Source organism: Podarcis tiliguerta (assembly GCF_965153285.1).
Source record: "Podarcis tiliguerta genome assembly, chromosome: 4".
NCBI lineage: Eukaryota > Metazoa > Chordata > Lepidosauria > Squamata > Lacertidae > Podarcis > Podarcis tiliguerta.
The window spans coordinates 63,851,546-63,876,376 of record NC_139537.1 but is presented as its reverse complement, the minus strand read 5'-3'; the positions used below and the strand labels follow the sequence as shown (position 1 = coordinate 63,876,376).

The 24,831-nt window shown below is 42.3% G+C and overlaps 2 protein-coding genes across 6 annotated transcripts in view; one reads left to right on the top strand and one right to left on the bottom strand.

The window, feature by feature from the left end:
• Nucleotides 1-49: 49 nt before the first annotated feature.
• On the top strand, nt 50-23,148 carry BMX (BMX non-receptor tyrosine kinase). Of its 3 annotated transcripts, none has more exons than XM_083438968.1 (19): nt 50-141; nt 2,783-2,939; nt 3,345-3,449; nt 4,796-4,877; nt 5,963-6,082; nt 8,073-8,134; nt 9,091-9,272; nt 10,126-10,188; nt 10,477-10,539; nt 11,434-11,488; nt 13,843-13,922; nt 14,802-14,929; nt 16,642-16,716; nt 16,860-17,028; nt 18,454-18,670; nt 18,807-18,871; nt 19,837-19,955; nt 21,396-21,553; nt 22,938-23,148. In XM_083438968.1, exons 2-19 carry the CDS (start codon nt 2,793-2,795, stop codon nt 23,010-23,012), a joined length of 1,965 nt encoding a protein of 654 aa, XP_083295094.1. In that variant the 5' UTR covers nt 50-141; nt 2,783-2,792; the 3' UTR covers nt 23,013-23,148. The 3 variants fall into 3 exon arrangements, with proteins under 3 accessions (XP_083295094.1, XP_083295092.1, XP_083295093.1); XM_083438966.1 differs by lacking the exon at nt 50-141 and adding an exon at nt 1,943-2,064; XM_083438967.1 differs by lacking the exon at nt 50-141 and adding an exon at nt 1,943-2,236.
• Nucleotides 23,137-24,831, bottom strand: part of ACE2 (angiotensin converting enzyme 2) — a 174,988-nt gene continuing 173,293 nt past the window's right edge. For all 3 annotated transcript variants that reach the window (XM_083438964.1, XM_083438963.1, XM_083438965.1), the window contains one exon: nt 23,137-24,722. In XM_083438964.1, the coding sequence (XP_083295090.1) occupies nt 24,623-24,722 (100 nt within the window). In that variant the 3' untranslated portion in view covers nt 23,137-24,622. The remainder of the gene's footprint in view (nt 24,723-24,831) is intronic.

The following is a 24,831-nucleotide window of genomic DNA, read 5'->3' as shown; positions in this document are numbered from 1 at the left end:
TGTATCAAGGATCAGGCCAGGGTGGGGTAGTACAGGGTAGTACAGCTCCAATCTTAATCTGGTTTGATGACTGCAAGCCTACACCCACTACACCCATTTGGGAGTAAGCTCCATTAAACACAAATATTTGCTTCTGAATAGGTATGTATGCCATAACACTGTAAGTTAACAATACGGTGACTTCACCTCTGCAAAGTTTTCACATTTTACATTTGCCATGGGGTGAGATTTACCATATTTTTCGCCCTATAGGACGCACCGTCCCATAAGGCGCACCTAGTTTTTTGGGGGGGAAATAAGGGGGGGAATTATTCCCCCCCCCCGAGCTTCCCCCGACCCCAGCCCCCAGAACAGGCAACTCTCCGCAAGCCGTGGGAGCCGGGTGCTGCTCGAAGTCTGGGCGTGCTTAGCTCAGCGCGCCCAGGCTTCAGCATGCAGGCAACTCTTCGCAAGCTGTGGGAGCCCGGCGCGGGCTCCCACGGCTTGTGGAGATCTGTGCGAAGCCTGGAGAGCGAGAGGGGTCGGTGCTCTCCAGGCTTCAGCGAAAGCCTGCATTCGCCCCATAGGACGCACACACATTTCCCCTTCATTTTTGGAGGGGGAAAAGTGCGTCCTATGGGGCGACAAATACGGTATTTATTTTTAACATACCACATACTTACTGTGTAGTAGTATTTGTGCAAAATTACTTTTGTTAAAAGAAAAAAACTGTTCCCAGAGCAGTTTTTCCTTATAACAGTTCAGAAGCGGTATCTGATTTCAAAATAACCCAACAGAGGAAAGCTGCATCCTGGTTGCTTGGAGGAAAGGAAGTGCAACAGGGTACAAGAGGAAATGAGGTCTTTAGAACTATGGAAACTCCAAGAACTACAAAATGAGACAGAAGCTGGAATGAGCTAATTTGTGAATTTAGTGCTGCTCATGAGTGGAATTTTTTCCAGCGTCCACATGGTACATTCTTAATCAAAATGCCACCTTGTATTCCCCACTCCTTCCAATTTAAACCAAATTTACCATTCCTCCTAAGTGTGGGGTGTCCCCCCCCAATCAGGTTTTCTGGGAAGCCTGGATCAAACTGGATTAAACGGGGAAATATGGGGTGCCATTTTGATGAGGATGGTGTTGTGTGGATGCAACACAAAACATGCATGCCTGAGCAGCACCACATCCAGAATAAACAGCTGTGTGGAAGTGCATAGCTGTCAACTTACAGATTTGAAAATAAGGGACCAGCAGCCTCGAAAATAAGGGATCAGCAGCCAAAATAAGGGATTTTCCGGGCACAGGTATGTTCAACTTCTGAGCCCCTCTGAGCCAAAGGCAGAAAGCCCAGCCAGCAGCCAAACGAAGCCTCAAGCCTCAAGAAAAAACACCGTCACCTCTCCGCTGGGAAGCGCTGAGCAAAGGCGAGTTCCCAGGCAATGCAGCCGATTTGATCAGCACAAGTCATGCAAACTCCACCCCCCAGTCGTTCTTAGACTTCTTATTGGGTGAGCAACACAGCCAAGTAACATAGTTGTAGCCTCCCTCCTCCCTGGCTGGCAGGGAGGGAGGGAGAGGAGCTGCTTCCTTTGAAACCCGGGAAATTTAAGGGACATAATCAATAAGGGACAGCAGCGGGACATGGCACTGGGATAAGGGACTGTCCTGCCAAATAAGGGACGCTTGACAGCTATTGTGGAAGTGCCCTAGAAGAAAGATAGCAGAGAAGTAGGAAGGAGAAACAAAAGAAAGATCAATGAGTGTAATTTTTTTAAAAATAATTCTCATAATTAATATTTATACCTAGGAAACAGTTCAATCTTCCTTAAAAGCACTACACATGTGAAAATCAAAATGGGGAGAGTGTTGTCTGGTGCATCAGTCCTAACTTCAATTATCTAGATTGCGGGGGGCGGGGGGGGGGGAGAGACTATCACATTTGCACCGGTAGGGCATTCATTTCCACAGTGGAAGACAAGCAGTAAAAACTCCAGTTGTGTCGCTTTGTGAAAACGTACCCCAAACAATTCATTGGAAAATATTTTTCTTAGTATAAAAAATGGACGAACTAACAAGAGACAGGTGTGTTATAACTGGGAAAGAGGATGTTGGACAATATGAGTTGTATGCAAATAACATCTGAAAGACATTCCTATATTTGGTAAATATGTAAAAGAAGCAATGAGAAGGATAGTTCCTCTTGAATCCATCATGAGAAGAGGAATATTGTCTCTGTAGGAAGTGCATTGTTGAGGTAAGCCTCATTTCTTCTTATTTTATTTTATTAGTATTAGTATTTTGTGCAAATTATGGTATCACATAATGAATTCTACTGCCTTTTAGTATTCCTGTACGCATATGACCTTTTTAAAATAAGTGCAACTTACGTTTTTGACATTTCCAGTGATATTTGCGGATTAAGCCTGGGAGCGTTCTTTAGGTCTGTACAATCTAGGAAATATACCAATGTTTCCTTTTGTTGCTCATTTTAATTCGTTGGATTTTTTGCTTCAGAATTGCCATCTTGCACATAATTTTGCTTGGGTTATATTTATAAATGTGCCTATTTGAAAGTCAAGATCCACTGGAATAAATGGGACTATTTACCAGCATTATATTTTAGTCAAAGGAACTAATGTTTCTATGTTGCTGTTTATTTTGAGAGTAGGTAAATAATATGTATCAAGGGCTATGTTCTAGACTCAAATTTGACATTGAATTATTTTAATTGCAAATTTGATTCAGTTTTGCAGTTGGTTAATTGGTGCTCTCTAACTTGGAACATTTCCTGCTCTTTTAGTGACCGTAAAATGGAAACCATGGAGAACAGAATCATTCTAGAAGAGTTGCTGATGAAGAAGTCTCAGCAAAAGAAAAAAATATCTCCAAATAATTACAAAGAACGACTCTTTGTTCTTACGAAAACAAGCCTTTCCTACTATGAATATGACAAAGAGGTGAGAAATAATTTCTTAGAATGCAGTGTTAAGCGGGTAAGAGATTCTTGGGTATTCAACCTCTGGCTAACGCCTTTTCATGTTATGTATTCCTTCTTATGGGTGTTGGAAACTTTCTCCCTACTTCCCTACTTCGAGAGCCAGTATGGTGTAGTGGTTAAGAGCTGTGGTCTCGTAATCTGGTGAACCGGGTTCGCGTCTCCGCTCCTCCACATGCAGCTGCTGGGTGACCTTGGGCTAGTCACACTTCTTTGAAGTCTCTCAGCCCCACTCACCTCACAGAGTGTTTGCCGTGGGGGAGGAAGGGAAAGGAGAATGTTAGCCGCTTTGAGACTCCTTCGGGTAGTGATAAAGCGGGATATCAAATCCAAACTCTTCAAACTCTTCTTCCTTTTATGTTCTTAGAAAAAAGGAACCAGAAAAGGGTCAATAGAAATTAAGAAAATTCGATGTGCAGAGGAAGTGAATCTAGATGAACCAGCCCCGCCAGAGCGGCAGTATCCCTTCCAGGTAAAACTGTACACAATAAAATATTTTCGGTAGTGAATTCATATTTTGCTGGATGGTGCCTATAGTTTGAATGCCCTCCAAAAAGAGAAAACCCTGCCTCAGCATGTTGTTGAATATGTACTGGTGGCCCAAGACATTTCAGCCAAAAGACCTCCTTCAGTGGCTTGGTATACTTGTTCAGATATCTTGAAAAAACATCTCCTCCAATAACTCAAATGTAGCAACACTGAAAGGAAGCCTTTATCAGATGTTTGGCAAGTGTGTTGTTATGAGTTTAGGGTGGGTAGACTGTACGCCTGAGCCCCTTTAATTCCTGAGTCCAGCAGGGATTCAATTCCTGGAATAGCCAGGCTAGCTTCCTAGTGAGGTAATGGCCCCCTAAGTATGGGCCAATGAGGTAACAAAAGAAGTGGCTCTGTGCTGGATAACAAATAGGTGGGCCATCTTCCTTCAACTCACTGGTAGGCAAAGGCCAGTGCTGGGAGTTGGAAAAGAGAGAGCTAGAAAGGAGAAGGAGAAGGCAGCAGGCTGGGCAATTGGGAGAGACAGAGTCATGCCTGATTCCTGTTTGAATCCGAGGAGGAAGAAAGACCTTCTTGGGGTGTTAATGCCGTTAGCCCTTCCATTGTAGGCTCAGGTTGTGTATATATGTATAAATAAACCATACATCCTAAAAACACCACAGTCTCCGTTTTCCCTCAGTCGGGAGAAACTGAACTGAGGGCAAGCACCTGGAACCTTGCACTGCTTGTGACTTGTGATTCGGAGGAAATGACCAAAAAGTTAACATCATCTAGGAGATGAATTATTTGGTTTCCACAGAACTTCTATATTTGGAACACTCTTTCTAGGGCAGTGGCCTGTCTTGTTCCTACCCAGATAACACTTTGCTGCGAAGTATGCTTTGAAAGAGATTTTGAGGCACAGGGAGCGGTTTTAAACTCACTTCTGCTGTTATTATGATAAATGCTGAGTGTAACACTGCTTTTTGGTGACATGTTTTTGTTTTATTTGAATTTTTGTGCCGATAATATTTTTCCTATTGTGTCTTATCATTTTATTTTTTTTATTTTTTTGCTGATATTGATTCTGGATTCAGATCTAAACCCAGCTCAGACTGATTTCCCAAATATACACATTCAAATCTGTTGTATGCACAGCTTGAATTAATTCATCTACCTCCCCCGCCATGCACTGTAATTTATAACTCTCTGCACATGGCAGTGTCTGAAATTATACTGGTTTCACCCATATCACGCATGAAATACACCAGCATCTGGCAGGCCAGCAGTGCATTGTTTATTTTAGTGCTCAGTAACACCAAAACTGTTTCCTCCTATGCATAGATTGTGTACAAAGGTGGCCTCCTGTATGTTTTCTCGGCAAACGAAGAGAGCCGGAGCCGATGGCTGGAAGCTTTGCATAAAGGTAACAAGCTGTTTCATCAGACTCTGAGGACTATTTAACGTTTCACAGCTAACCTGAAAGGATTTCCAATCCAAATACAGTCGTGCCTCGGGTTAAGAATTTAATTCGTTCCGGAGGTTCGTTCTTAACCTGAAACTGTTCTTGACCTGAAGCACCACTTTAGCTAATGGGGCCTCCTGCTGCCGCCGTGTGATTTCTGTTCTCATCCTGAAGCAAAGGCTCGTTGGAAGGCACACACACAGACACACACACACGTAAATAAGGCGTCTCCCTATGTGTGCAAAACTGCCCCCTTCATGCAAGAGAATGAGGAATTCCAGCTCAGGTTGAAGTTCAGTATGTGCAGTATATATATATAAAAAGAAGTCGGATTTTATCTGTTGCTTTTACTTTTGTTTTAGTGTCTTATTTTATGTTTATGCTGTACATTACCTTGAAATTTAAGGTGATGTAAAGTGGCATATAAATGCTTTAAAGTAATAGAGGACTCGGGAGCTCTGAGCCAGAGGCTAAAGCTACAATCCCGTATCTGCTGACCTGGGAATAAGTCCCATTGAAGCTTCCTTTTGAGCAGAACGTGTATAGAAGTGCAGTGTTAACCATTTCTAAACTGTTAGTACAGTTATCACTGCACTGATACACGCAGTCAGGGCTGGTCCACAATATTGTGCAGCCTCAGCCGAAAACCAAAATGGAGTCCCTTCTGTTCCATGAGCAAAGGTTGACCAGACCCCCAGCTGCATCTTACTTCAAGACTTGCAGCAGGACAACATCTTCCACTGTTTCTGAGTGTAGCAACCTAGGAGGTGCAGGCTAGGCCCTGGGGCAACCACAGCCCTATCCACTATGACCTCACCACTGGTTTCCATCTCTGAACATTTGCTTGCTGAGGCTTTTGCCTCATCTGCCTAATGGCAGGGCCAGCCCTGACCTCAGTCCATATTCTCAGCATTCGCACCTTGTCCATGTGAATTGGCCCTACATCTGAGCTATTGGTCTATATTGTTTTATAGCAGAAACATTTTCAGTCTCTTCCTCTCTCTCCCCTGCCACCCCCCACCTCCTCTGTTTTCTATGCTTTCCAGAGATTCTGGGCAATACAGATTTACTAAACAAGTACCACAGCAGATTCTATTCCAACGGGAAGTTCCTGTGCTGCAATCAAACCTGCAAAGCGGCTCCTGGATGCATAATCTGGGGAAAGTGTAATGTGTTGTTTTATCTCTTTCTATCATTCGTACAATGGAATTTTGAGGCTTTTTGTGCCCTTTCCAATATTATTTATTTAATTTTTATTCTCCTAGGCATTTGCATTTCTTTCTTTTTTTTTACAAACTGCCCTTTCATATAAAATATCACAATGGAGTATACAGACCAAAACCACACTTTTGCAATAAAAGCAACAAAGATGTCAGTAACAGTAAGCCCACGTGAAGAGTGACTGACTGTTAAAGCACTCTGGGAATTGTAGTTCTTGGAGTGGAATAGAGGTTTCCTTAACAGCCCTCAGCATCCTTAGCAAACCACAGCTCCGATAATTCTTTGAGGAAAACCACCATAAGTGTTTAAAGTATTGTCCTAGTGATTTAAATGCATGGTGTGAGTAATTATTATGGGTGACATTCAACTCAGTGTAGCCCACTGAAATTATTATGATCTATTATTTATTCAATTTATATTCCACCCTTTCATGCAAAGACCCAAGGACTGTGTACAACATTAAAAACATAATTGACATAATGCAATAATAAGAAACAATAAAACAGTCACAGAAAAAAAGTCATAACAGTCCCAATGGCCCCAGGAAGCCACCGTAGAAAAGGTCCTTTCTCATGTTGCCACCCTCCGAACCTCTCAGGGAGAGGGGACACAGAGAAGGGCCTTCTTGGTAGTGGCACCCGCCCTGTGGAACACCCTCCCATCAGTTGTCAAGGAAATAAACAACTACCTGACTTTTAGAAGACATCTGAAGGCAGCCCTGTTTAGGGAGGTTTTTAAAGTTTGATGTTTTATTGTGCTTTTAATTCTGTTGGGAGCTGCCCAGAATGGCTGGGGAAACCCAGCCAGATGGGCGGGGTATAAATGAATTATTATTATTATTATTATTAGATGACAAGTGCTGGGTCTAGGTCAGTTTGTATGGGGAGAGATGGTCCTTAAGGTATTGCGGTCCTGGGCCTTTTAGTATGACTAAGTTAGCACCATTAATTTCAGTAGGTCTGCTCTGAGTATAACTTGGTTAAATACTGTACCGCCCTCTGTATCTGGGGTGTATAATTTCAGATTGCAGGTGGGGGTTTACATGATTGGATGCTCCTGCTCCATACATTCATTCAGTCAATCAATCAATCAATCAAATCCGTCCATATAGAAAACTGGCATATTGGAGGGGAGCGTTCCAGCCTAGCTTTTCCCCTACCACAGGCACCCCCAAACTCGGCCTTCCAGCTGTTTTGGGACTACAACCCCCATCATCCCTAGCTAACAGGACCAGTGGTCAGGGATGATGGGAACTGTAGTCCCAAAAATAGCTGGAGGGCCACGTTTGGGGATGCCTGCCCTACCATATGTGCTTATTTGAAGAAGAGCAACCCACTTGCAGATGGAAGTCGTACTGCTCAGACTGAGCCTATCCCAACAGTGAGGGGGGAACCACAGCAAATTTGCTGGAAAAGAAATAAGCAATGCCCTGTTGTTTTTACAAAGCTGCAAATGTCAGTGAGCTGAAGTATTTCCAAAACAAACTATCTGCATGCAAATATTGCTCTCCGCCTGAGTTCTCGGCACAAAACATCACTGTTTTGTTTGCCAGTTAATTTGTACAGTTAGATGAGCAGGAAGGAGCTTTTCCCAACCACCCTTTAGACTCCGAGGTTTTCAGCATCATGTAGTTGATATACTGCCTTTTTCAAACAGTTCAGGCTTTTAAAGAAGCATGTTTATACCGTGCTTGCTTGGAATGTAGGAATATAAATGGATTTGACCAAGGTCCACATTGTAACCCCACAGTCTGTTTTCAACCAGATTTTGCTCTCAGAAGGTAATGAGGGAACAATGCAGCCCACTCTGGCTTAGTCCATCACTCCTATGGTAATAAACAAAGCTTCCAGATAAGGGTTTTCCAAAGTCTGCTTGTCAGTGGAGATTCAGGGCATTAATTTCACCCAGCCTTTCCCCCCTTAATTCTTGCTATAGATTACATTCTTCACAGTGCAAGCAGTGCAGTGAAACCGCTTCCACCGGTACCAGGAGCACAGGTGAATAAAGCTTTGCTTTAATAAAGTGAATATGGGTTGTTTATACTCTAGATATTCTGCTTCCATTAGGAGGAACAATGTGGAATTGTTTGAAAGGAGAGGGGCCCTTGCCTCATATTTCTCTTGGAACAGATGGAAAGAGTAGACTTTTTTAATCACGTAAACAGTGAAGGATATTCATGTAGGGTCATCTTCTCAAAATTTGTAAGGGATTGGACCAAGCTATTCAGACATCAGAACACACCAGGAATAGGCATGCGTCTTGCGAGGCATTCGTCTTGCGAGGTACCACTGTAGTTGTTTGTGACTCTCATCCCTAGCACTCTCTTTGCATATACAGTGGTACCTCGCAAGACGAATGCCTCGGAAGACGAAAAACTCACAAGACGAAAGAGGTTTTCATTTTCTGAGTTGCTTCGCAAGACGGATTTCCCTATGGGCTTGCTTCGCAAGACGAAACGTCTTGCGCCTTTTTTTTAAAACCGCCAATGCATTCCTACGGGAAACCGTCAATACACAGTAGTGCTTCGCAAGACGGAAAAACCCATAGAACGAAAAAAACTAGCAGAACGAATTAATTTCATCTTGCGAGGCACCACTGTACATGGACCATTCATGATAACTTTGTCCCAAATTGTTCAGAAGTGGGCAGCATTTTTACTCCCAATGGCCACATGCAGCTGTGGGCAGACACAGGAGTGGGGGAGGGTGCTGTAGGTCAGTGATTAGTTCATAGTTCGTTGGCATCTTATAATTGTACAAATTACAGATACTGATTTTTCTGTTCATGTTGATAAAAGAACTTCCTTAGCCACAGTTTAAGGATTAATGAGGTTACGCTTGTAAAGTACACTGGACACTTGAATAGTGCTGTGTAATTATTTGTTGTTGTTGAAACGGCAATGATTTTTTTTCTAAATTCTCTGTGTGGCATATCTTATGTTACCGGCTTTCAGAACAATGAGTACGACCATCAACCTCCAGGTCAAACGCTTGACAAGTCATTTCTGAAAGAAGCAGTAGCTATTTATAATTATGAGCCAAAAGGAAACTCTGATGTTCCTCTTGTGAGAAACAATAAATATTATGTCATGAACGATGAGGCTCCTGATTGGTGGCTCGTGAAGGATTTGGACGGGTAAGTTTCCTCTGCATTGTTTAGAGAGATTTCCTTATTACTGAGGTATAGTTTTCATATTCTGTTAGCCGATGTACTCAGAAGAATTCTAACGAAGAATTACCCCAGTTTAACAAACAAACCCACTGTGTTATTTTGTTTAAAGCTTGTCTAATGATCAATTCAGATGGTGCATGAACTGAGTATGTTTCCATGGACGGTTGATGGTCTTGGATTAGGTTCAAATCTCAGCCTAGAAGCTCCATGAGACTTTGGTTCATTCAAAGTCCTTCTCAGCTAATCCACCTCACAGGGTTTCTGTGAGGATAAAATGGGGAGAAACCATATGTATGCTGTCATACAAACAGCATAAATGTTATTTATGAATAACCGTGATGAGTACTTGTGCATATGATCCACTTACATCTACAACATGGGAAGTGCTTGTATAAGAATTGGAGTTCTCTGAGACTGGAAAAATTGCAAGAGCCAGAGAGGTTAGCTGGCTGCACATACTTTGACTTGTGCAGTCCTATCAGCCAGTGGAGTAATCTGCTGTTATGCCAGAGTTTACATGGATGTTGTCCCAGCAGCAATGTGAAAAGCCCAATCATAATAAAGAGGTAATAAACCAATTATGATACCCGCTTCCACAAAGACACTAGCAACACCATGACTATCCACCAACCACATTGCTGCCCCTGATCCCACATGGATGGAAGGCACCAATTATCATGCAGTACCAACAGAAACACATGGCAACTTCATGTCACCTGGTCTCTATTTGTTTCGTTTTATTGTTCATTGTCTTCCTTCCAAGTGCTTCATGTAGGTTTTAAAAAATAACTTTTTTTTTTGTATTTTTCATTTGCAGAAATGAGGGCTTTGCACCCTGTGCCTATTTGAAGGAGGTATCCCAGGCCACTGAAAAACCAGGGTAAATCACAATCCATCCATTTTGACTTCCATATTCTATGCTGAATATACCAACGAGAGAATCCATATATTTATTCTGTGAAATCAGGAGTGACTAGCTGTGCTCCTACAGATGTTGTTCAACTCCCTCAAATTCAGTGAGGAACATAGGAAACAGACTCTATTCTGAGTCAGATTGTGGTCTTTCTGGATCACTATTGCCTAGGTGTAGATTAATATCAGTGTTGCAGTTCTCCTGACAACCGGGGGAGTAAATGGAGAACTCATGGTGCCTTTTTTGCATTCACAGAAGAAGTGTCGATACAGCTAAAGCGTCATCAACTGAAGAGGAGGAAAGCATTGCTAATAATGAGTGAGGCGGATATTGGGTGTGGTTGATCATTGGGATGGCGGTGCACAATGCATTAGTTTAAGTATTCAGTGGAGAAAGACCTTTACTACAGGATAGGCAAGCAGAGATATAAATGCCCTATCCTGCTGGCACTGATATACACAGCACTACTGCTACTGCCAGCTTCCCCATGCTTCTGTCTGTGCAAACATTATTACTGTTTGTTGTGTTTGCATCCCACTCTTCCTCCTCCATCTAAAGGCCGTTTCAAATCTCCCATTACACCCCCACACACCCCAGACCAGGCACAATCTTTTTAGGTGGTGCTAGAAAAGCTGTCATTTCCCCATCTCATCTGAACATTTGCAACATGTAGATAGCAATACTCTGTTGTAAGGACTGCTGAGGCACTTTTCAGCAATTAGGAAGAAGTCTATTGTAAGGGTTTATGAGATAATGTTCGTGAAGCATTTGGGGTGGGGGGAAACGATGTATACATATGTTCTCTGCGGTGTGTGTGTGTGTTGTGGTACCAGCATTAAATAAATGGGGCAGCAATCATCCATGCTACAGTAGTAATTGAAAATTCATTTTCAAGGGAGTTTAAGCCTTTAAAGGTTTCACAGAAGTATTTACTTAGAAACTGCATGTGGCAGCCACTGCTTAGTAAATATGTGAGGGTTTTAAAAGTGAGTTTCAGAACTTTTTAACCTGTCCCATGGGATGCTTAACAACATGAACGTATTCTTTAAGTGATTTATCAGATAACCTTATTCCAAAATCATGGCATGCTCATTGTGCGGGAGAGATTCTCCAATCCTCGTTCAAATAATGAAAGTGTTACTCCATAATAATGCAATTACAGAATAATTGTGTGCTGTGAATGTAATATGTTAGCAATTTCTTTTGTTGCAGTTGGTATGCTGGTAAACTCTCAAGGGCCCAGGCAGAACAGTTGCTGCAGCAGAAGGTAGTGTTTAAAAATTCCTACACATTTATTAGGTTTATGCATTGCCTTTAGCTGCAAGCATTCGCTTCCTTCCTTTGAAATAGTGCAGGCTGGGAGTGTCAGAGAAATCAGAAACGGAAGTGGAAATTGCCGTTCTTCACATTTTTATCCCAGATCTGGAATGAAAATCAATCCAGTGAATACAATTGGTATTCGCTCACAACATTTATATATAGATATAGATATAGATATAGATATAGATATAGATATAGATATAGATGATATAGATATAGATATAGCCTACAACCAATATACCATTGCCAGAGCAGCGATGTATTGCCAGAGCAGCGATGTCACGCTGGCCACGTGACCCGGAAGTGTCTCCGGACAGCGCTGGCCCCCGGCCTCTTGAGTGAGATGGGCGCACAACCCTAGAGTCTGTCAAGACTGGCCCGTACGGGCAGGGGTACCTTTACCTTTACCTAATACGCCATTAATGACTTTCTTTATACAGAGTTTCAACATTTCCTTTACATCAAAGTGAATGGCATGGAAACAATTATGTCATTGTTTACATTAAATCCATAGCATATGAAAAGAATGATTTATATTATGCATGCAGTGAGATAGATAATGTAGTATTTGGCAGAAACAGAACTTCAGCAGAACGGAAACATCACTGATTGTGCCAAAGTTGAGGTTGGAACCGAAATTGCTGCCTTCTTATGTGCTGCTGCTGCTGCTGCTGCTGCTGCTGCTGCTGCTGCTGCTATTATATATTTTATACCCCACCTTTCCCCCTGATGATACTCAAGGCAGCTATCGAGGGCCAAACTATACACGGCCGTTTGTTGTGCAGCTTCACACTGCATAGCTAATTCTTCTGACGGCAGATGTAGAGAGGCCAGGCTAGATCAGGCTGTGCTCCCAATCAGAACCCCCATCACTGCCACACACCTGCCTGTTCACAATGAGAGTAAAACAAGTCTACTTAATGGCGCTGACACTCCTGGAATTAGAAAACTGTAGTGGAAGAGATGCCAACTCAAAATATTCATTTAGTGTTAACTTTAAAATTTGAGGGCATCAAGAGGGAGTTGAACACTCATGACTCCCCCCCCGCCTCTCCATTAATGGACCCCAGCGAGTACCTGAAGAAAATGAACTCTTCCGCATAAACATTATAATTAGATCACAAACTGAATTCAGAGGAAATGTGTTTAGGACGGGCGGCTATGCTATTATTTCTTTTTCAGGGGGCTAAGATCTTTCCAGCCCTCCTCCCAATTAATGTCTTCCATTCTGTGCCTACCCCCCTCAATATTTTTTTTCTGGTGCAAATTAAGGAGTCACGGGACTCAGCTATACAGCTGCAAATAAAACGTTTTAAGTGCAAAATACAATGTGACACTAGATGGCGATGGTGAGACTAATGGAAAATTCAGTGTATTTTTAAAAACGCTTTTTAAAAAAGCATTTTCAGAACTTTTATTTTTATTTTTTTATATGTGTGTAGGGTGAACAATGGGGACGCGGGTGGCGCTGTGGGTTAAAGCCTCAGTGCCTAGGGCTTGCCGATCGAAAGGTCGGCGGTTCAAATCCCCGCGGCGGGGTGCGCTCCTGCTGTTCGGTCCCAGCGCCTGCCAACCTAGCAGTTCGAAAGCACCCCTGGGTGCAAGTAGATAAATAGGGACCGCTTACTAGCGGGAAGGTAAACGGCGTTTCCGTGTGCGGCTCTGGCTCACCAGAGCAGTGATGTCACACTGGCCACGTGACCCGGAAGTGTCTTTGGACAGCGCTGGCCCCCGGCCTCTTTGACTGAGATGGGCGCACAACCCTAGAGTCTGTCAAGACTGGCCCGTACGGGCAGGGGTACCTTTACCTTTACCTAGGGTGAACAATGTACATAAGCATGTCAGCTGCCTCTCAGTGTGTTGGTGATGTCCGTCCTTACGTATGGTTTGCTTGCACTGACCCTTGGTGATTGGCAAGGAGATATACAAAAGCATAGTTTGATGCAGTTTTAGAACATCTCTAATACAGTCGTGCCTTGGTTCTCAAACGTAATCCGTTCTGGAAGTCTGTTCGACTCCTGAAACGTTAAAAAACCAAGGCGCGGCTTCCGGTTGGCTGCAGGAGCTTCCTGCACACAAGCGGAAGCCCCGTCAGACGTTCGGCTTCCGAAAAACGTTCAGAAACCGGAACACTTCCTTTCCGGTTTTTGGCGTTCGGGAGCCAAAACATACGAGTACCAAGGCGTTCGAGAACCAAGGTACGAGTGTATATCAATGAAACAAGCTTCACATTTTATGAAACCAACAGAGCATCCGCCCTCTCAACTACTACAAAGGTTCTCTTCTGGTTTTTATTAAAAGGGGAAGGATGGGGCTTACATGGTTCGTAATTCCAGCCATGCAGGAAAATACACTGTATCTGTACTCAGCATGACTTGCAGGTAAGTAGGCAAGGTATATATAATATACCCCTCCAATATAATGTATACCCTAACCAATCTGTACACTTGCTTTTTCTGGATTCAGATTGCATCTGTGTTCATATATAATTCAAATTGAAGTGTCCCTATTCTGAAGGCTGGTTTCAGTGCTACGTGCTTGTCTATACTAAAGCTCATGGGGAAACAGGCAGAGAGAGTGGGAAGTGGAGAGAGAAATTAGGAGGTATGATAGGAACTGACAGTTTGTGGCAAATAAAAGTTACACACATGAAAGGAGAAGAAATTACAGGAGATGAGCAGAAACACTTGGAGACACAGAAGGAAGGGGGAAATATAAAACAGATTGCGCTCTCTACTTAGAGCCTTTGGATCAGTAAATTCTGCTAAAAGAAAAGAGAGGCTGAAGACTCAGCTATACAGCTGCAAATAGAACATTTAAAGTGTGTTTTAAGTGTATTATACAAATGTGACACTAGATGGAGATGGTGAGCTAATGGGAAATTCAATTTTTAAAAAAGCATTCTCACAGTGTTTTTTTATATATGTCTAGATTCAGCCCAGGTCATGATACCTCCAGAACCAATGTCTAGACTTAACTTGAGGAAAGCTAAACTACTGTATAGAACTCTGCCACAAGGGAATTGCCGTAGCAAATAATTTAGCTGTTACCAAAGGGATTAGTTATCAGTAGTGAGTGATGTCTGTAATAGCCAGGTGATTATGTCTAGCTCTATCTCTGTCTAAAACCACTTTGTGACTGGTGGGCCTCAATAATGTTTAGCCACCCCCCCCCAAGTGGGCTTTGAAAAACCCCTCCTCTAAGATATTCCTCTCCTTTTCCTTATGCTAGCTGGAATGGTTTGTCTTCATTTTTTCCAGAGATAAAAAAGGAATCGTTAAACACTACCATGTCAATGTAAACAACAAAAAACAGTTTTACCTGGCTGAGAATTACTGTTTTGATTCAGTTCCTGAGCTTATTCGTTATCATCAGCACAATTCAGCAGGTAAATCACTTTATCATTTCATGATTTGCATTGTGTTCATGAATGTCAATTTCCCTATTTGTGTGTTTGCTTTTAGTACAATCCTACACATGTCTACTCTGTAGTAAGTTCAATTGTGTTCAATGGGTCTTACTCCCTGCTAGGTGTACAGTGGTACCTCGCAAGACGAATGCCTCGCAAGACGAAAAACTCGCAAGACGAAAGAGTTTTTTGTTTTTTGAGTTGCTTCGCAAGACGGATTTCCCTATGGGCTTGCTTCGCAAGACGAAAACGTCTTGCGCCTTTTTCTTAAAACTGTTAATGCATTCCTATGGGAAACCGTCAATGTATTTCCTATGGGAAACCGTGCTTCGCAAGATGAAAAATTCACAAGACGAAAAAACTCGCAGAACGAATTAATTTCGTCTTGCGAGGCACCACTGTATTTGTGATTGTAGTCTAAGTGTGTGAGCTGGGAATTCCCAGTCTTCATCTTACTTCATTCTCTGACTAGCTAGATAGACTTATACACAAACTGCTCTCTCTTAGCCTCAGTTTCCTAATGGCAATACTGGCAGTGCCTAAACATGTTTACTCAGAGGTAAGTCCCATTGTGTTCAGTGAGGCTCACTCCAAGGCAAACTGGGCATAGAATTTCGGCCTGAGAAGATTCTACTAAGGCTTACCATTGCTGGTCCTATCATTGGGCAGTGCAGTTGCTGCTTCCTGGCAGCTAATGTTGAATTTCAAGAAAGGACAGCAAATTGTTAATTATTTATTTGTTTTCTTTTATTATGGAAAGATCCAGCATCTTCAAGTGCTGTGTAAATGATAAGGGGAGCGGGTGGCGCTGTGATCTAAACCACTGAGCCTTTTGGGCTTGCTGATCCGAAGGTCGGCAGTTCGAATCCCCATGACAGTGTGAGCTCCCATTGCTCTGTCCCAGCTTCTGTTAATCTAGCAGTTCGAAAGCATACCAGTGTGAGTAGATAAATAGGTACTGCTGTGGCTCAAAGGTAAATGGCGTTTCCGTGCGCTCTGGCTTCTGTCACGGTGTTCCGTTGCACCAGAAGCAGTTTAGTCATGCTGGCCACATGACCCGAAAGCGGGATGAGCACCGCAACCCCATAGTCGCCTTTGACTGGACTTAACCATGCAGGGGTCCTTTACCTTTATATCTATAAATGATAATAACTATTACAGATCCAGGCAAAAGTAGACAAAGAACATTAACTATATTTGACAGCAGCTTTTGATTTCTCCAATTATCTGCATATTTTAGTCACAGTAAATATTTTTCCCCCTTGGAAGTAGGTCATGTTTATTCCCATAAATCAGGGATCAGGAATCTGTGGCCTACCAGAGATTACTGGACCTCAGCTCCAACTAGTCCCAGTCAGCACCGCCAGTGGTCAGGGACAATGAAGTTGGGAGTCTAGCCCTACTTAGAAATGCCAGGGGTTGAACCTGGGATTTCTACATTCAAAGCAGATGCTCTCTACCACTGAGCTACAAAATGGACACCTCTTTAAGAGAAGTTGAGAAGACATCAACAAAGGGGACAGACGTATTTCCATATCCAGGGTCTCAGAACTGAGAAGACCCTGTTATGAGTTGCCATGGAGTGTGCCATGATTATAGATGGAACGTTCAGCAGTGCCTCTCATGCAGGTCTTAAGATACAGGTTCCCTTTCTCTGCAAATTTACCTTATTTGGCGAACTTAATTTCTAGGTATAGTTACAAGACTTCGACATGCAGTGTCCACGAAAGCAAACAAAGTTCCATCCACGGCACCTTTGGGGAAAGGTAGGGGAAAGCCGTTTTTGACTGTGGTAGGAAATTAGTAATAGTTTTTCCAGGAAACCCTTCTCCAACAGCAAAAAACCCCCACACCAAAAAACAACAACATATATATGATCTAATATAACAACTCTTTCTATCAAACTTAGGCCCCTGGGAGCTAAAGCGTGAAGATATTGTCTTGCTGAAGGAAATAGGGAGTGGTCAGTTTGGAGTGGTGCAGGTGGGAAAGTGGAAAAAGAAATACGTTGCTGTTAAAATGATCAAGGAAGGGTCAATGTCTGAAGACGAATTCTTGGAAGAAGCTGAAACCATGATGTAAGCAAGGGTTTTCCCTAAGTGACACTAAGTCCATATGTGCCTACCTATACATTAGGAACTGCAATAGAGATCATTCTGACAGTCAGTATCAGCCCTGTCTGAGGCAATGCAGGTGGCAGCCACAGTGAGGGCCTTCTCAGTGGTGGCACCTGTTCTCTCCACAAAATTCTACCTATTTTGTTGTCATTTTGGCACCAGGCAAAGAGCGCCCTGTTCTTCCAAGCCTTTCAGCCTTAATGTGAGCCCTGCTTATTGTATTGATTTGGCTTTTGAGATATTGAAGCCTTTTAGGTTTTGTCTTCTGTATTTTAAGATTTTTCCTCCACTTCCTTTTATGTAAACTGCCCTGGGAACCTTTGTTGAACGGTGATATAAAAACATTTGCAATAATTCAATAAACAAAAGGGACAGGCAATATGCAGCTCTCGGGGGCAGAGTGAAGTGTTTACGCACCCTTTCCCTAATTTTTAATTGCCTCTGTTAAATATTCCAAAGGGTATTGTTTAAACTTTTTGACAACTGTAGACATAGCATCCGTATCGTTCATGCAATAATTTCAACTTCAGCTCAGTCAACAGAACATGAGACTCTTAATCTCTGGGTTATGGGTTTGAGTCCCATGTTACTGCATTGCAGGGCATTGGATTAGATCACCTTCTTGGCCCTTCCAACTATAAAATTATATGATTTGCTGTGGTCTAAACCACAGAGCCTAGGGCTTGCTGATCAGAAGGTCGGCGGTTCGAATCCCTGTGATGGGGTAAGCTCCCGTTGCTCGGTCCCTGCTCCTGCCAACCTAGCAGTTCGAAAGCACGTCAAAGTGCAAGTAGATAAACAGGTACCACTTCGGCGGTAAGGTAAATGGCGTTTCCGTGCACTGCTCTGGTTCACCAGAAGTGGCTTAGTCATGCTGGCCACATGATCCGGAAGCTGTACACCGGCTCCAGCAGCCAATAAAGCGAGATGAGCACCGCAACCCCAGAGTCGTCCGCAACTGGACCTAACGGTCAGGGGTCCCTTTACCTTTACATAACTAATATAACCATAGGTTTTGTCTGCCCTATCAATGCCTTTAGTATCAAGAAGCATTTTTGTCAGTTATTTACAATATTGTTTGATTAGTGTTTCTTTAGATGAGAAACATTTGTGATGCATATGATGGATGATCTGGTCAATATGGGTTTTATATTTGCACTGGAATCCCTATTGAAGCACTAGCCATCTCAAGCCTTCCTTGACTATATTTTTGATCCAACTAGTATTGCTCAGCTGTTATACTGTGTTATTAATTATTATGTCTTTATGTAGCTTCTGGGGGGGGGGGGGACTGAGAATAGACAATAATTGCATGGGTTTCTGGAGGTGCATGCAAGTGCCCCCTGTATGTTTATATAAGTGTTAAAATCCAGTCCTTCGTTTTAGGAAACTGAATCACCCCAAACTTGTTAAATTGTATGGTGTTTGCACAAAGACCTATCCCATCTACATAGTGGCCGAATACATGGCTAATGGCTGCTTGCTTAGTTACTTAAAAGCCCATGGCAAAGAGCTGAATCCCTTTCAACTGATGGAGATGTGCTACCATGTTTGTGAAGCAATGGCTTTCCTTGAGGAACATCAGTTTATACACCGAGATTTGGTAAGTTCTTGGAAAGCAGAACTTGGAATGGGTGTGGATTTTTTGGGAGGTGGGGGGGTGATTTAGGAGATTCACAGCACTGATCAGCATCACATCTGTTTCTAAGCTGATTTTGTTTTTTGTGCTCTCTGCAAAGGCTGCTAGAAATTGCCTGGTTGATACTGATCTTACAGTGAAGGTGTCCGACTTTGGAATGACAAGGTAAGTCTCAATCTTTAGCGTCAATGGGGGAAAACATTATAATGCTGATTAAAAACACACACATTAATGAGACATTCAAAAATGGCAGTTCTCATGAGAACCCAAGAGGCACCACATTTTCCTTCTCAAACAATCTGGAACTAAACTGCAGTCAAGTCATTCTGGGTTAAGAAACTCATGGCCGGGCTGCTAAGATCAGAGTTGTGTTACTGCTACCAGCATCACAGACAGCAGCTAAATCAAGGTTTTGAGGTTGTTTGTTTGTTTTAAAAGAAGCTGCTTTCTCCACTGCTTCTTGAAGTAATGGAGTGTTTAGTGCACACACCCCTCAGGGTTGTTGGGGGGGGGGTGTCTGTCTTCATACAGAGATTGCCTGAACGATGTTTTGGCAATCCTCATCCCACTCCTGGCTTATGTATCAAATATGGATTGAATCTTCTTAAAATATTAATACATTTTAAAATACTATTTTGAGATGGATTTTTTTAAAAATAGAAACATCTCTGCTTCATAGTGAGCTATAAATTATTGGGAGGCAAGGCGGGGGGGGGGGATTTGTTCATCCCTAAACTAGCCTCAAGCTAGTGGTCATCTAAGAGATCTTGGGAAGTTTTCATATTGATATTGCTTATAAGAAACATACATTACATTTGCCAGAAGGTTGTTGTGAATTTTCAGTGCACATTCCATGTCCAAACCAGCTTCTACAAAAAACGGATAGATGGGTTTTTTATATTTTGATATTTGTATTACTGGGTTGTAGCCAGCTCAGTTTTACTCAGAGTGAACCTATTGACATGAATGGATCTCAGTTAGTTATGGGTTACTTATAGGCCTGTCGTTGGGTATTACCATCTGGTTGTTTTTGGCAGACATCTCAAGCAGAGTAGGTTCAACTGAGGTGTCACTCGGACACATCCTTCATTTTGTTCCGTGAAGCCTAAAAAGTGAATCTTGCCTTATAGATATGTGCTTGATGACCAGTATGTGAGTTCCTTAGGAACTAAATTTCCTGTGAAGTGGTCAGCACCGGAGGTTTTTCATTATACCAAGTTCAGCAGCAAATCTGACGTGTGGGCCTTTGGTGAGTGTGTAATGCAACTATTGAAAATGCTACATGAAGTGAAGAAAAGCCCTTAGATGTTCTTTATCTAAATAAATGGATGGACCTGTGACTGATCAGGCACAGAGTGATGATATAATGCACCCTAAGGAATAATGACCCGGAAGTGTCTGCGGACAGCGCTGGCTCCCGGCCTCTAGAGTGAGATGAGCGCACAACCCTAGAGTCTGTCAAGACTGGCCCATACGGGCAGGGGTACCTTTACCTTTAAGGAATTCTTCTAGTGAAACCAATAGGACTTGTGCAGGACACATCCCTGTTGGATTATGCCCAGATTGTGAAGGTCTATATTGCATGGCCTTTCTTTGCCATATAGGAAATAAATTTCCAAATGCATGGACAGCTCTTTGTTCTCTTTCTTTTTCTCTCCAGCTTGGCATTATTTCCTCATTAAATAGCTCAGTGTCCCAAAGCAATCAAAACGTGGGCGTTAACGCACTTTTGGAAATTCAGCAGTCTTTAAAAAATATGCAGTCAGATAGATGATCAAATCTAGATACCGCTTCTGCCGAGCCATAGCAGCACTAAACAAAAAGCAGAGGAAAGGATACCTCTCAGGAGTGGCAGCAACTAGTACAATGATGCTTTTTATCAGTTGCTGATTTGTACTGTGCCACACCTTTCCACATCCTGTCCATTTGGACCAGCTGCCAGCAGTTCACACAGAGACTGACATGCTCCTTTTTTTTGGCTTGTGGATATTTCAAGTGCACTTTTTTTAAAAAAAGAAGGTAGCTGTGAAGTCAAAGAGAAGTAGCTTGGTGGCACAAAAAATGCATGACGGAACGAAAACAAGTTAGAAACACTTATATTAGCAAGACAGGCTGTGGGTTTTTAAACAGCAGAGGCAATTCAGTATACAGCTGGTCTTTCATCATGTTTTTACTTGAAATAGCTTTGGGATATTTTATGAGAAATGATCCATGAATGGAATTAAAATAAATAATGGGCATCTTATGCAGAATATGATGCTCCTGTATCCAGAAATAACTGTCACACAAATAAGGATGCTTCCGGGCTGTTGCTGTTTTGGGGGTGGGATTTATTCCCACACCTTGCAAATTCAGGTTGCACAATTGAAGTTGATTGAATGGTCTTGCATTACCAAAATACGACATTCCGCAATAAGGAAAGCGATGGGGGGAAACGCAGTGAAAAGTGGGAGATGATGATTGCCTGATGCATCATCATCTAACATCCCTGCAAACAAATCAGAATGGAACCTCAACAAACAGCAGACGTCTTCTTAACCTGCCTGCAAACTTAGTGCCAACAAATCCACATGAATGCTCAATGAACAGATGGCCCGGAAGCAACCTTTTTTTATTTTTTAATGTCCTTCTGGGTTTTATGTACCATTATAATACCTTGTTTTCCTCCACTCTGTGGACATGTCTACAGGAATTTTAATGTGGGAGGTGTTCACTCTGGGGAAGCAACCCTATGAACACTATGACAACATGCAAGTGATCGAAAAGGTTTGCCTTGGCTATCGGCTTTATCGCCCGCAGTTGGCTTCCCAGGCAATCTATCAAATAATGTACAGCTGCTGGAATGAGGTATGTGTCCTAGTTCACTTGAGGCTGAAAAAGAAAAGTGATTTTACTCCCCCCCCCCTTCTCTGCTATTGCTGTCTTTTGCAGCTGTAGGCCTCTGGTTGCTCCTGGACCTTCTCTTGTCAGTAAAGGCTCACTTATTATTATTTTAATGGGAGAGGACAAACTCCGCAGAAGCACAGAACTTGTCACTCCATTGTAGTGAGAAGACTAAGTGTGTAGGAGTCCCACGTGTGTGCAGTGGTTTGGACTATGGTGCCTGACTTTAAATGATAATACATCAGAACTGGACGGAATCTTGAAGATTATGGTTTTCATAAAAGCATTATTTTGTCAAAGGATTTGCTTAAATTAATAAGAGAAGCATTACCTTCCCTGGAAAGCACACAAACACACACACACACACACAAGCTTCTTTGACTTTTTAAACAGGAAGGCTGTGGTGTAGAAAAATAAAGCTGTAGTCCTATTTTTGTACCTAGCACGCCTGAAAAAAAAGTAAATGTGTTTGTGTACCTCTTTTGATTTAGTCAACCTTATTCTTAAGTGCATCAGTAGCTGTGTACTCTTCATTTCACATCTGACCCCATTTTTAAAATAAAGTTTTAACACCGCTCCAAAAGTTTATGAGTCTGTGGTACTGCCATAGGCACTATTTAAAGGTACTGATCCAAAAATACACTCCATGTTTTATTATTATGGCACCTGTCTTTAGGTACTGTTCAGACTGGTCACATTTGTGCTGGGCACTGGAGATGGTTCAGGTTCAGAAGGCATGTAAAACATCTCAGGTTTAATCCCCGATATCCTCTTAGATGAAAGCTCTCAAGCTTTTGGATTGGGAAGACCTCTGCCTAAGACCTTGGAGACCCATTCTCAGTCAGAGTACACAATACTGGGCTAGATAGACCAGTGCTATGAGGATGAGCAAGGAACATCACGTGCTCAAAGAGGAGCTTGTTTGACAAAAGTTTCCAAAGACGAAACAATAAATGAAATGTAGATGACCTTCCAAAGTTCTTCATGCTATGGCACGGAATGTTCCCCACATATTAAGGTTCCTACTAGCCAAGGCCTTGCGATGGCTGGAGGAGCTCCTTTTGGTCCCCAAGTGGGTATGACACATGGGGTGGTGATATAAGGCAAGGCCTTCTCGGTGATGGTGGTGCCCCAGTTATGTCCATGGTTTTGTTACACAGCTAGAGGAGATCTTTTACTCCAATTTCTTCTGCTTGCTGTACTGTTTTATTGTATGTTAGTTTTAATTATTGTTACATGTTGATTTTGTGTGTTTTGTATTTGTTAATCATCATCATAGTAATAATAGTAATAATGGCCACCAATCAATGGCAAGCACTGAGTTGGTTGGTTTCTCCTTTTCATACAGCTGCCTGAAAAACGTCCCACATTTTGCCATCTGCTTTCTCTCATTGAACCACACAGAGAAGATGACAAGCACTGAAGGATTGTCCAGCCTTTTCTTTTGTGAGCCCTTGCGCTAATGCCATCTCTAAAATCTGGTTTGGAAACTCTTACCCCAATGATTTATTAAACCAGTGAAACGGCTAAAAGATGAATAAAAGAAATGGCATGAGAAACACATATTGAATTTTTATTTAAATGTTCATGGGTTGTTTTTCTTCTTCAGATTACAGCTTTGTTATAAGTTCTAAAGACTGCTGAGGATCTGTAGTAGAATGCAGTTTGCATATAGCAGTAGAGATGGGAAGGCCTGGAAAAAAACTGGAAAAATTGAAAAAAAAAAAACAACAGCCCCGAGTCCCCCCGCATCCCCTCGTTTTCCCCCAAAACCAGTTTTTCGCAGAAAAATTGAAAATAATAGTTTGATATAGTTTGAATATTCCACACACTTTCCCCCCATTTTTTCCAGGGGGGAAACGGCTTTGGGGAAAAACGTGGGAAAACCTGGTTTTTCCCAGGGGGGGGGGGGTGTTCCAGGCCTTCCCATCTCTAAATAGCAGTAACATTTAGTTAGAGACATCTGCTTGTGCACAAGAATCAGATTATTGTATCATGAATCTATTACTCCTGATCTATACAGTTTTGCAATGGTTACCCAAGATGTGAGATAATCTTAGAAAAATCTTTACTGGTGTTCTTTTGGACTTTTTCATACCCATGTCTCTAGTTAAGCTAAAACCAAATCTCTGCAGCTGTGGATATTAGAATAAAAGGAAAACAGTTCTTACAATTGGATTTAAAATAAAAATAAAAATAAGTGCTTCAAGGTTAACACATAACTGGCTCCAATGGCTTTTATAAAAACAAAAGACCTTTCAAGCTTGCTACCTGGTTGACTGTCTTATACCGACATCCACTATATCAGCATTTGGTTTGGATAAAAACTCATGGAAGACTGTTGAAAACAAGAGTTTAGAATGGAGACATACCTAGATGAATGGCAGGTTCTCAGCAATATTTCAAGATGTTTCCCCCTGTTTGCAACCATGCCCATAAGGGTTCCTTACTGGGGCAAATGGCCACTCCCAATGAGGGGCAGGGAGATTATTATCAGGGGAAAGGGCATGCGCTGTTATTTTTGCAAACATCTGAAGAGACAAGACATCTAATTACAGATTGACTGTCTCCCATAGCTGGGCCCTGATAACTTATGTGTGTGGCTGTTTTGCCTTGATCAAGAATCCTGCCCTTCTGGTTTCTAGGACCGGATTTCAGGATGTCGCACTCAGATATCCTGGAGCAAGAGCCACATGTGCAATGCTGAAGTGATGGTTGGTATTATAAGCGTTGTGGGTGCCTATTACTTGTTGGAGGGGCTGAGTAGCTCATTTGTCCATTGGGCCTGGAAGGGTAGGTCTCTGGTTCATGCCTTCTCTGCTGAAAACAGGTGATTAATTCTGCCTAAATGTGAACACCAGCAATCAGTTCTGCACTAGGTGCTCAGATGTGCTCTGTCCATCTGCCTCTGCATACACAGAGCCTTTATGTTTTTTTAAACACAATCCGAAGCAATACAGTTCCGTGTGTTGTATTGCTGGCATTGGCACACAGTGATAAATAAGACATATATTAGCTTTTCTGGTTTCCGTCTTAGAATGCTGTTTCAGATCCAAATGCGTGATTGTCTTTTCCAACTTCTTCATATGGATTGACTGCTGCAGTTTGGACTAACTGGTTTTCTGCTGCTCTTCTGCGAATTAAGAAAAATTATTTTTGAGTTTCAGCTATAGAAGCCGTGAACATGTGCACACACAACAAAGGGGAAACTTTTACTAGAGAAAAAGCAATGTTATACTTAA

What these genes read in the sequence shown, in the direction of transcription:
- BMX (XM_083438966.1), top strand. Translation starts at nt 2,042, where the DNA reads ATGGACGAACTAACAAGAGACAG. An exon ending in ACTATGAATATGACAAAGAG is followed by an intron (nt 2,940 to 3,344) that starts GTGAGAAATAAT and finishes TTATGTTCTTAG; the next exon opens with AAAAAAGGAACCAGAAAAGG. An exon ending in CAGGCCACTGAAAAACCAGG is followed by an intron (nt 10,189 to 10,476) that starts GTAAATCACAAT and finishes TTGCATTCACAG; the next exon opens with AAGAAGTGTCGATACAGCTA.